Consider the following 12,611-nt stretch of genomic DNA (forward strand, 5'->3'; position numbering starts at 1 on the left):
CTATAGCTGCCACCAAATAAGTTTGGTGCAGAAACAAGTAGCGCTGTAGCTGGCACTACGTGGGAGTTCCTGAGAATAGGTGTTCCTGGATGCTGATCCAAGGATAATTGGGGCTTTTATGACAGAGTAGGGGAGTGGGAATGGGGTCCAGTTTTGAGGGGAGGGATCTTGTTTTGGGGGGAGTGGGTTTTCTGCAACCTAAACTGTAAAGATTTAAAAATACGGCTATCTAAATGCGGAGCTGGGAGGAGCAGGAGCCTCATAGTAAAGTAACATGGTCCACTCCTGATTTCGCCATGCCTCAGGCCCGGCCACCATTTTCCCCAACCCAGTCAACAATCTCCCAGACCAGAACACCCAACTGTTCCCCCTCAGCCAGTCTCCTTTTTACAAAGGCCTCAGGAGTGGCATTCTACGCAAGGTTTTCCAAATATTATGCTTTAGATAGAAGAAAGAGAATTCATAACTTTTGTTAGAATCTACTGCAGTATTGTTATGATTGTGCATTCATTATTTAAAGCACACTGCAATTTGGTAATGCAATGACAGGCATTTGATTTGTGTTTCTTGATGTATGGACAGAGGATTATGCAAGTCCTTGTCTATAAAAATATGGCTACATTACTTTGTGTTAAAATAATTTGGTTCTATTGCATGACAATTGACATTAAAATGACATGGAAGCTTTATTTAAAGGAGGGAGTATCCACATGTCAGCAGTTAACTTTGTACACTGACTCCACTTATATACTGCATGGGGACATTTGACTTTCAGTGAAAAAAATTATTTGGAGAACTGTCAAATACTGAAAGAATCATTCTTTCCTCCACAGATCGACCAAGTACTCGTTCATCAAGTTGTTGAACTTGTTGAAGGTGAGTGTAATTTTGACAATAGCTTGTAACTTCAGCCAAGGGCTAGCTTTTGCTGGGTGAGTGGAGATGGGGGTGCAACCCTACCCCCTGTAAAACATCAGTCACAAACTAATTGACTTAAAAAAGGCCTCCCCACAAAGATAATATGTTGGGGACAGCTGGGGGAGGCCTTAATGAGGTGAGTGTGGGACTTCAGCCCCTCAGAAAAAGGAAGTACTGCCCTTGAGAGCTGCCAGCTACTCAGATTGGTGCGTAGCCCCAGCAGTGCTAGAAGCAAGTAGTAGCTGTAGAGACTACACAGGAGTCCCCCAGGAATAAGTGTCAGGGACGTCAGATGAAGGTATGTCAGGGATTATTTTGGTGGGGAGGAATTGGGGACCGAAAGGAGATGGGGCAGGAGTGGTGAGGGATCAGCTTTTGGAGGATGGGAAAGACGGGGCGGGAAGATATGTTTTGGGGGTGGGGAGAGGAGCGGGATCTGCCCCCAATGCGCACTCCCAAGTTAATTTAAAAGTTGAACTGAACAGTGTTTGGCACTGTAATAAATGGGAGTAATGTGAAGATCGAAAAGGTATTTATCACCCATTAACTCATGAATTCGCTGACTTAATTGTTTGAAAAAACTCAAGTAGCAAAATCTTGTGGCTTTGAAAACAGCGTCTGCTATCCCAGAGTTTTAGCTTACTCCGTACTCTCCCTCTCTCTCATCCTCCTTTTTATGCTACGTAGGGGCAAAGTTTGGTTCAGTAGCAACCTTTTGGGGGCAATATGAGGCCCTTTTAAGTTTCCAAAATGCCATCCATATTGCAAGGGCAGCTGTCGGACAAGAAGTACGCTGGATGCCACTTGGTAAAGTGGCCGATGTGAAATTGATTTGCATCCCGCTAATGAGATGTAATTGGAGGCCTGACTACCCAAGCCCGATTCTCCATGCCTGGTGTCGCAGCATGTGTGTACTCCACCTCTGTATGATCCTCTATATTACACAGTGTCAGGTTCTGAGCTTGTGGCTGCGACTCTGAAATTGATGGCAGTATGTCTTCACTGTCCACTTGCTCCATTGCCTGGAAATGTTGCAATTGTCGGATATGCCTGAATGGAAGCAGGGACAAGGCGAGGATTGTGATGAGGCGAGTTGAGGGGATAAAAGTAGAAGCACATGCTTTACATCAACGGCAGTTTCTATTTTAGAACAGATTGTGGGATAAGTAAAAAATGAAATAAGGAAGAATGATTAGTTTGCTAACACTATTATTTTCAATGACTTCATGTTGGCCAATGACCATGGGGGCGATTCTCCCATCTCGCTGCACTGATTTTTTTAGTGCAACGGGCCGGGAGATTCAAGCGGCGCCCAATTCACGCGATCCATGCTGGGCGTCCGGGCCGGACTGTGTCTGCCAGTGCTGGATAGCAGATGTAGTCAGCTCCACGCAAGAAATCGGCGCAGAGCTGCATAATATATGTGGCTGTTAATTTACACATCATCTCCATGCTATTATCGGACGCGGGACACTCCAACAGAGTTTAATATAGCCCCCACTGCAGGGACCTGGCAGCCCGACCCCGCTGGAGTGAAGTGGGGGGCAATCAAAACCCTCCCCCCCAGAGGGTCACCTGCTAGGGGTGTGCCACCTTGGCAGTGCCAGCCTGGGCCCTGGCACTGCCCAAGGGGCAAAGTGCCAATGTCCAGGGGGTATCTTGTGGGGCATCTCGTGGGGGTGGGGCCTCTGGTGGGGCGATTGCTGGGGATGGGAGGGTCCCGCTGCCACTCTGCAGTCAGGATCGGTGGGGGAGGGAGGGAGGTCAGCGATCGGGGCTGGCCATTGGGGTGGGGAGGCAGCCTGCTATGAGTTTAGGGCTGCGGGGGAGGGGGGACGGTCGGCGTTGTGGGGGGGAGTCAGGGGTGGTGTGTGGGAGATTTGAGGCGGGCCAGGATTGGGGGGGGAGTTGGGGCCAGCAATCAGGCTGTGGGGAGGTGGAGGGCCGGCAATTGAGCTGTCCGGCAGACAGGAGCCACTGCGCATGTGCTGATTTTGGCGCTGACAGATTGGTGCATGTGCAGTGGGCCCCTCAGTGCTATGCCGCTGGCCTCCAGCGAGAATAGGCCCCACCCACTGATTTTCAACAGGATTTACGCTGAGGCACTCTGCAGTGCACAGATTGTGGGAGATTCATTTTTAAACACCTGCTGGGGAAAAAACAGCAGGATTTACTTCACTTTTTACACAAATTCGACACTTAGAACTTTTTGGGAGAATCACCCCCCATGTCTCAACAATGGCCATTCCCATAATGGCCAACACTGTCCTCTCCATGGGGGATTAGAACATGCAGGTGTGCCTCTTCCCTTCCACTTTGTTCCTACTGTCTCCGGTTGTGCATCATCTTCTCCTACAAGAGAATTTCTTCCATAATAATAAGCAAAATACTGTGGATGCTGGAATCTGAAACAAGCAGCAGGTCTGGCAGCATCTGTAGTCATCTTGCTCCCTACAGTTGTTGCTGAATTTTTCCAGCATTCTGTTTTTTTTCAGATTTCTTCCATAACTGACAACCACCCCATGACCAGACCGCAATCAAGGTAGCCAGTGCTGCAATTCTTGCATGCAGCTGTTAAGAACTATCAACCTAACATTTTTTGAAAAGTTGTCTTTTTATTATCTGAATTCTCTCTGATCCAATTTTGGGGTCATGCTGAACGTGCTGAATAAATAAAAACAATTTTAGGAAATATGTGTACATGCAATTACACCTGAGAATTTAATACTCAGCACAGGGTGGCACAATGGTTAGCACTGCTGCCTCACAGTGCCAGGGACCCGGGTTCGATTCCCGGCTTGGGTCACTGTCTGTGTGGAGTTTGCACATTCTCCCTGTGTCTGCATGGGTTTCCTCCGGGTGCTCTGGTTTCTTCCCACAGTCCAAAGATGTGCAGGTTAGGTGAATTGGCCATGCTAAATTCTCCCTCAGTGTACCCGAACAGGCACCAGAGTGTGGCGACTAGGAGATTTTCACAGTAACTTCATTACAGTGTTAATGTAAGTCTACTTGTAACTAATAAATAATCTTTAACTTTTTTCTCTCTTTCCTGTCTGAAGTTCGCCCTTCTAGGAGAGGAGACTTCAGGGATTCCTCTGATCTCCTGCAACCTGAAGGAATAGCTAGGCTATTTTCTAGGATTTCAGTGATGATCTGATAATATTAGAGCAGGTGATTGGAAAAGCAACCGTGGATTTTTCAGATATGCATATTCAATGTCAGAGGAAGCTGACTGGGTTTAAATTAAAATTGGAAGTTTATCTAGACTGTAGCACACTCTTGGCTTTCAGAGGTTTATGACCTCTTCCAGTCTCTTAACTATTATTAATTCATTTACAGACATTTATTATGTTTTCTAACGTCACACCTGTAGTATGATGCTTCATTATACACCAAGGTTATGCTGCGTATTAAAGTATGGTATTGTTTTGTTTTCAGCCTTAACAGGATTTGAGACCAAAAACAAGTATGAACTAAAGAACGGCTTGGGACAGAGAGTTTATTATGCAGTTGAAGACAGTGAATTCTGTAACCGAATATGTTGTGGGTCTAATCGAGCATTTATCATAAAGATTTTGGATAACTTAGGACACACTATTATGCACTTCGTGCGTCCTCTAGGATGTGGATCATGTTGCTGTCCTTGTTGTCTACATCAGGTAGGTGCATAAGCATTGAATTGGTGTGTGTCTGAAACTGTTTCTGTTCACAGACCTTTCTTTCACCTTGCAACTTTTTTTTTGTTATCAGCTATTTTTGTGATCATCTACTGACACAAAAATGATCCCGCCTTGTAAAGTTATAAAAGGTCTGTACTCTTCGATTATGTACCAAATTTAGATTTTGAAGCTCATAATCCCAAGGAATGTGTGTAGCTTTTAATGCCATGCTGTAATAGCTGTGCATTTTTAAATGTACTACAAAAAGTTTTTTTATTTTTTCTTCCATCATGTAAACCACAATCCTGAACAATCTAAAGAAAGAGCTTCTCCTGCATTTTGCTGTAAATAGGAACCTGACACTTGAAATTGTTTTAATTGCTTAACATTGGCTCTGGGACCATAAGAAACTCTAGCGCCAGTGTTCAGGAGATTTATTAATGCAAATGTATCTGAGCTAGTTGTCCAAAAGACAAAAAAGGGAATGGCAGTTGATGGAAATCTAAAACAAAAATAGGAAATACTGGGAACATTCCTCAGACTAGAAGAGAACAGAGAAGTTAATATTTTGGGCGTGGACTCCTCCCTCTGCGACTGGATCCTGAACTTCTTAACTCTCAGACCACAAACAGTAAGGATAGACAGCAACACCTCCTCCATGATCATCCTCAACACCAGTGCCCCACAAGGCTGTGTTCCCAGCCCCCAGCTATACTCCTTATACACCTATGACTGTGTGGCCAAATTCCCCTCCAACTCGATTTTCAAGTTTGCTGATGACACCACCGTAGTGAGTCGGATCTCAAACAACGATGAGACGGAGTACAGGAAAGAGATAGAGAATCTGGTGAACTGGTGCGGCGATAGGAATCTCCCTCAATGTCAACAAAACGAAGGAGGTTGTCATCGACTTCAGGAAGCGTGGAGGAGAACATGTCCCTGTCTGCATCAACAGGGACGAAGTAGAAAGGGTCGAGAGCTTCAAGTTTTTAGGTGTCCAGATCACCAACAACCTGTCCTGGTCCCACATGCCGACACTATAGTTAAGAAAGCCCACCACTTTCTACTTTCTCAGAAGACTAAGGAAATTTGGCATGTTAGCTATGACTCTCACTAACTTTTACAGATGCACCATAGAAAGCATTCTTTCTGGTTGTACCACAGCTTAGTATGGCTCCTGCTCTGTCCAAGACCGCAAGAAACTACAAAAGGTCGTGAGTGTAGCCCGATCCATCACGCAAACCAGCCTCCCATCCATTGACCCTGTCTACACTTCCTGCTGCCTCGGCAAAGCAGTCAGCATAATTAAGGACCCCATGCACCCTGGACATTGTCTCTTCCACCTTCTTCCATCGGGAAAAAGATACAAAAGTCTGAGGTGACATACCAACCAATTCAAGAACAGCTTCTTCCCTGCTGCCATCAGACTTTTGAATGGACCTACCTCGCATTAAGTTGATCTTTCTCTATACCCTAGCTATGACTGTAACACTGCATCCTGCGTTCTCTCGTTTCCTTCTCTATGAATGGTATACTTTGTATAGTGTGCAAAAAATAATACTTTTCACTGTATACTAACACATGTGACAATAATAAATCAAATCAAAGCATTGGTCTTCTATCCCTGATTCATGCAGTGGAAATGAGCTCCATTACTGAGGTGCTCTTCAAGATTGATTTGCAAAGTCTGCCGGTTTTTACTGAATTTTTTGTTGCACTCTGTCATATAGAAACATGTGGCTCCGGTGTATTTTGATAGGAGGTTAATTGATACTAATTTCCACTACTTTCTATTACTGTATAGCTACAGTCTGAATGCTACCCTGACATCCAGGTTCCAGAACCAATGTTCCCTGTCCTCAACAATGGGGGAGCCCAGCACATCAGTGCAAAAGTGAGGCAAAATCTTTTGCAATCATCTACATCCGGAAGTGTTGAGTGGATGATCCACCTCCGCTTCTTCCTGAGCTTCCTTGCATCACAGATGACAGTCTTCAGCCAGTTTGCTACACTTGATGTGATATCAAGAAATGTCTGAAGGCACTGATACCACAAATACCTATGGACCAGGACAACATTCTAATTGTAGGAGTGAAGACTTGTGTGCCAAAGCTAGCCTAGCCCTTAGCCAAGCCAACTTGTTCCAGAACAGCCACAACACTGGCTTCTACCTAACAATGTGGAAGATTGCCCAAGAATGTTCTGTCCACAAAAAGCAGAACAAACCAATCTGGCCAATTGTCAGAAAAAGGATAGAAGGTTTTGTTTACATTGCTCAATAAGCATGGCTTGCACAGCAGTAATCTGCTCAATGATAAGTCTGGGGCTCTGCCAGAGTAATTCAGCTCTTAACCTTATTACAGTCTTACTTCAAACATGTTCAAAAGAGCTCAATTTATGAGGTGAATTGAAAGCGAAAACCCTTGATATCAAGACAGTATTTGACTGAGTGTGGGATAAAAGAGCCCTAACAAAATTTCAGTTAATGGGACAGTAAGTAGTCTCACAACACCAGGTTAAAGTCCAACAGGTTTATTTGGTAGCACGAGCTTTCGGCGCGTAGCCCCTTCATCAGGTGCCCCTTCATCACTCACCTGATGAAGGGGCAATGCTCTGAAAGCTCATGTTACCAAATAAACCTGTTGGACTTTAACTGGTGTTGTGAGACTACTTACTGTGCCTACCCAGTCCAACGCCGGCAACTCCATGTCACAGTTAATAGGAAGCAGGGAACATTTTACACTGGTTGAAGTTATAACCAGCCGAAAGGATGGTTGTGGATTTTGGAGTTCAGTCATCTCAATCACAGGATATTGCTATAGAAGTTGTTCAGGGTAGTGTCCTAGGCCCAACCATCTTCAGTTGCTTCATCAATGATCTTCCTTGCATCATATGGTCAGAAGGGGAGATGTTCATTCATTGATTGCACAGTGTTCAGTGCTATTCACGACTCTTCAGATACTGATGCAGTTTCTGTTGATATGCAGAAAGACCTGGACAGCATTTCAGTTTGGGCTGATGTGTGGCACAAATATGAATTGCTATTAAAGTTCCAAATATTGACCAACTCCAACAAAAGAGAATCTAATCATCTTCCCTTGAAAATCAATGGCATTGCCATCATCGAATCCCCCTTTAGACTGGTAATGTGATGTGATGATGCAGCTACAAAAGAGGTCATGTGATGAGAGTGTGGGAGTTATCCCCGGGAGAGTGAGCAGGGCACAAGTGTTGAAGTAGCTGCTAAGCTAGTGAATAAACTACTCTTTGTTGAAAGTTCTTGCTATCAATGATTCGGGAATCCACAACATTTACATGGTGTCAGAAGTTGGCAGTATGGCACAAGGACTTTGTTGCATAGACCCATTTGTCTTTGCGAATATTGTGGATAGTTGGGAAAAGTTCAAGAAGAAATGGCGCGTTTACTGCACTGCCACGTTGACTGACAAGTTGAGAAAGGTACCTGCTCATACTCTATTAACCTTAGTGGGCCCATAGGCTCCTTTGTTTTCCAAACAGGAGAAAAAAGAGGACCCTGAAATAATCCTAAAAAAGTTCAAGAATATCTGTCTCGGTAAAAAATATAATCCTAGATGGACAAGCGTTCAATTCAATAAACCAAAGAACAAATGAATCGATACAATTTTACACTGCCACCCTGAAGATATTGTCAAATAAACATGTGTTTAGAACTCTCACCGATTAATTAATCAGGGATCAAATACTTTGTGGAATTCATAACGATTTAGTATGCAAACAACTACTGTGGGAGAAGGACCCAACGTTACAAGCAGCCAGTGGTACCTGTATATTAAATGAATGATCAGAAAAAATGAAGCACTAATTTTAGGTGGGAAACAAAGTATTTGCAGCACAGGGGGTGCCCTGCAGTGGGCAACACCCTCTGAACAGAACAGTTGGTCCTGCATATGGCAAGAGATGCAACAATGTGGGAAATGGAATCACTTTGTTCAGCGCTGTAGATCGAAACCACGACATCTGTTCCCTGCCATCCGTAACATGACAGCTGGTCGGACCTCCATGGATATGAGCATCAGTAAAGTGAATGAATTGGAGTTCAGCCAAAGCAGCAAAGCTACAGAGCCTCAAACAACTCTATTGTGAGAATGTTGAAACCATCACAGAAAAGGGTGAGAACTTGAATTAGCAGTAACGCAAGCCAAAAGGTTAAGATTGAACTTTGCTTCAGTGTCAATGTGTTAGCCAGTCGAATGTTATGGGAACTAGACCCATATGCAGCACCAGACCTAGCAGCCAGGCAGACCTCATGGCTTATGGTGGACAAACCATTCGCGCTGAAGGTGTAATTACCCTCCACTGCACATGGAAATTTCAAGTTTAATATAGTTGACCAGAATGTAAAGCCACTGCTCGCTCTTTGGGAAAGCAAACATTACATAAGACCACAAGATATAGAAGCAGAATTAGGCCATTCGGCCCATCGAGTCTGCTCCATCATTCAACCATAAGTTTCTCAACCCCATTCTTCCAGCTTTCCCCATAACCTTTGATCGCCTTACCAATCAAGAACCTACCTATTTCTGTCTTAATTGGGGCTTATTCAACTAGAATTGCATGCTCTACAACTCCAACCCCAGAGATGACAGCATATAGAGACATCTTCAACTGTGACATTATTGGAAAGCTACCAGTTATATATCACATGAGACTAAATGATTCGGTACCATCAACAGGCTGTGCTCTGAGAAGAGTACCAATAATCAGAAAGTAGTCAAAGAGCTGCATCTCATTGCAGCCCTGGATATCATAAATCCTATTGACGAGGCCACAGAATGGGTTTTAGCAATGGTGCCCGCAGATAAGAAAGATGGCACAGTCAGGATGCAGGTGTTAGCAGACATGCCAAATGCTAATGTGAAATGGGATTCTGGCAGATCCCATTAGGTGAGGAACCTTCAAAGATAACCACACTCATATCTCCAGTAGAAAGGTATCGTTTTCTTCTTGTGTTCCATGGGATCTCCACCAGCAGTGAGGTTTCCCAGTGGCGCATGGAACAACTCTTTGCAGGCCAACCTTGTGAGATCTTTGTTGGTGACATCCTGGTTTGGGGTCATACTATGCAAAAACGTGATGCACGTCTTTGTCTCATTCTTAACAGAATCAGAAGAATCCAATTAAAGCTTAACCCTGTGAAATGCAGATTCAGGGTCAACCAGGTTCCTTATGTAACCCCCTGCTGACCACTATATGGGGCTACTATTTAAATATTCAATCAGCAGGATCCCGAATTCCTAGCGGTTGATGTTGATTTGGCTAATTCCCTGTTTACCCATAAATGTCAGTACTGTAATCGGAATATCAAAAATAAATTTAATAACAATTATAATTAACAGACATAAAACAGTGAGCTCTGATCTATAACCGTTGGGGCCCATCCATTGGTGCACACATGGGGAAACTCATCCCCAGTAACACATTTGTAGATACTGTTCCAGTTGGATTGTATAGTCCCCACCAGTTACTCACGACACCCACACACAGTCCAGAAGAGAGACACGTGTGGAAGATGATGCCGCAGGAGGCAGAGGTGCCGCGAGCTATCCGTGCAGCAACATAGGTCGAGTGCGCTGAAGGCTGTCCTCCTCGGCAGTAATGAAAAGAACAGGCAGGGGAACGCCTGGCTGCCTCTCACTCCAAACCGAATTCTCACTGCCTGGGAAAAGCTCTCTCTCTGCACACTCCCTCTTCAGCTCTCTCCCTCTTCAGCTCTCTCCCTCTCTCCAGCTCTCCTGCTGCTTCACTTCCTGGCGCCTTTTTTTTCCTCCCGCCCCCAGAGCAATCCCATTGGCCCAGCCCACATCACTCAACCAACAGCATCCTGTTCACAGCACCCACCTGGCAAACAGGACATTGAAACCCACAAGGGACAAAGAACACTGGTAAATGTCTTCCCCACAAATTTTCCTCAGTCCCTTACACTTATGTGGGCCAATGATGCAGACAAGACAATGGCTATACAATAGGTGGCCATTCCTTTGGACAAGCACTCTTTACAGTGATTACTTAGCGTGACAAATTATCTTTCTAAGTTTATTCCGTGGTATATGGGGTCACTGGATCTCTTCATCACCATCTCCACCAGGGTGTCAAATGGTGCTGGCAAGAGCAACAGTTTTCAACAGACTCCAGCAGGAACTTGCAGCCCCACTATTACAATACCTTGATGTTCAAGCACACATACTTGCATCAGCAGACACTTCCCAGTACGGACTTGACGGAGTCTGCTTACAGAATGGCAGATCAATAGCCTTTGTTTCAAGGGCCCTCACTGAAACTGAGACTCGCTATGCTCAGATTGAAAAGAAACTTCTTGCTTTAGTCTTCACATGTCAAAAATCTCAGGATTTCATTTGTGGTCTGTCTGAAACTGTCATCAGCAACTCATATCTATTCTCTTCATGCTGCAAAGGCACATGTGAAACATATGATGCTAAAATTGCAATACTGCAACCTCGTCTGAGCATCATCTACAAATGTGGCAGGGAGCTGTACTTGGCTGATGCCCTCTCCAGCACCACCTAATTAAAACTCTCATAATATCTACATTTTCCTCATGATCTGTAAAGGTGTTGTCCTCTCTCTGAATTCAGGAACTCAAAGATGTCTTTCAGGCAGACATCACATCAAGCAACTGCACAAAGTCATTATGGAAGAGCTGGCCAGAGTCCTCAAGGGAGCTTCCTCGCAAGCTCCACACATTCTTCGCCATCAGAGATTAACTGACTGTGCAGGATGGACTAATACTGTGTGGTCAGTGATTCATCACCCCTACTGCTCTTCGCCACTATACCCAACAACTTCACCAGGGGCACCCCAGTTTGAAAGCAACCAACTAACAGGAAGCAGACAGTCAGGATATTGGATCCTTTTCAGGTTGGCAAGCTTAAACTTCCGGAATGCCACAGAGATTAGTGATGTGTCCTTGACTACTTACAATCCATAGCAATGACTTTGATGAATTTAGCATTGCTGCTTCACAGCGCCAAGGACCTGGGTTCAATTCCAGCTTTTGGTGACTGCCTGTGTGGAGTTTGCACGTTCTCCCCATGACCACGTGGGTTTACTGCAGGTGTTCCAGTTTCCTACCACAGTTTTAAGATGTGCAGGTTAGGTGGATTGGCCATGTTAAATTGAACAAGTTGGGCCTTTACCCATTGATGTTTAGAAGAATGAGAGGTGATTTATTGATCTTGAGGAAATCAATAGGGTGGATTCTGTTGTTGGGGAGACCAGAACGAGATGAAGGGCTCGAACTAGACAGCACAGTTTAAGAAGAAGATAGGTCCCAAAACCTTGCTGCCATTCTCGTTGGTGGGATCTTGCGATCCTGCCGATGGCAGATCTCTGTCACGGGTTTCCATACGGCGAAGGATGTATTCAGCAAGAAACCCCGTTGACAACAGCAGGACCATAAGATCCCACTGTCAGCAGTGGCGCACCACCCCCCGCCACAGCAAAACGTGCCGTGGAGTGGGAGAAAATGTTCCTGCCCGTTGAGAATTTTCTTCTTCCCAGGTGTCCACAAAGCTGTGAAATTCTCTTCCCCAGAAAGCAGTGGAGGCTGGGTTATTGCATTTATTCAAGGCTCTGTTGGATAGATCTTTGATAGAAAAGGGAGTCGAGGGTTATGGGTAGACAGACAGGAAAGTGGAGTTGAAACCACAATCAGATCAGCCATGATTTTATTGAATGGTGAAATAGGCCTAAAGGCACAAATGGTCTCCTCCTGTTCCATTAGTCACAGATCAGCTGATTTGCAAAGCACCAATCATTTTGAAGCTTTTTTTTAAAGAAGTCTTAAAGTTGATCTTCAAAATTAAATGATCGTATGTTGAGTAAATCTACGTGGATGTTTAAAATAATTAGTAGGAACAAATCCCTTTGCCATCTTCTGAATCATGGGCAGCAAAACAAAGTGAGGTAGGAGTAGGGCTGAGGGTAGATCTTGGGCTTTGAGAAAACAGATGGAAGGCCAGGGAGCAGGTGAAA

At 44.7% G+C, this 12,611-nt stretch overlaps 1 protein-coding gene across 9 annotated transcripts in view; it reads left to right on the forward strand.

Moving 5' to 3' along the window:
* The window catches only part of LOC144499610 (phospholipid scramblase 1-like), a 92,707-nt gene that overhangs the window by 57,770 nt on the left and 22,326 nt on the right, over positions 1 to 12,611 (forward strand). For all 9 annotated transcript variants that reach the window (XM_078221758.1, XM_078221761.1, XM_078221764.1 and 6 more), the window contains 2 exons: positions 834 to 876; positions 4,357 to 4,577. In XM_078221758.1, coding sequence (XP_078077884.1) covers positions 834 to 876; positions 4,357 to 4,577 — 264 coding nt within the window. The remainder of the gene's footprint in view (positions 1 to 833; positions 877 to 4,356; positions 4,578 to 12,611) is intronic.

The sequence above is a fragment of the Mustelus asterias genome, chromosome 10 (assembly GCF_964213995.1).
Source record: "Mustelus asterias chromosome 10, sMusAst1.hap1.1, whole genome shotgun sequence".
Taxonomy (NCBI): Eukaryota; Metazoa; Chordata; class Chondrichthyes; order Carcharhiniformes; family Triakidae; genus Mustelus; species Mustelus asterias.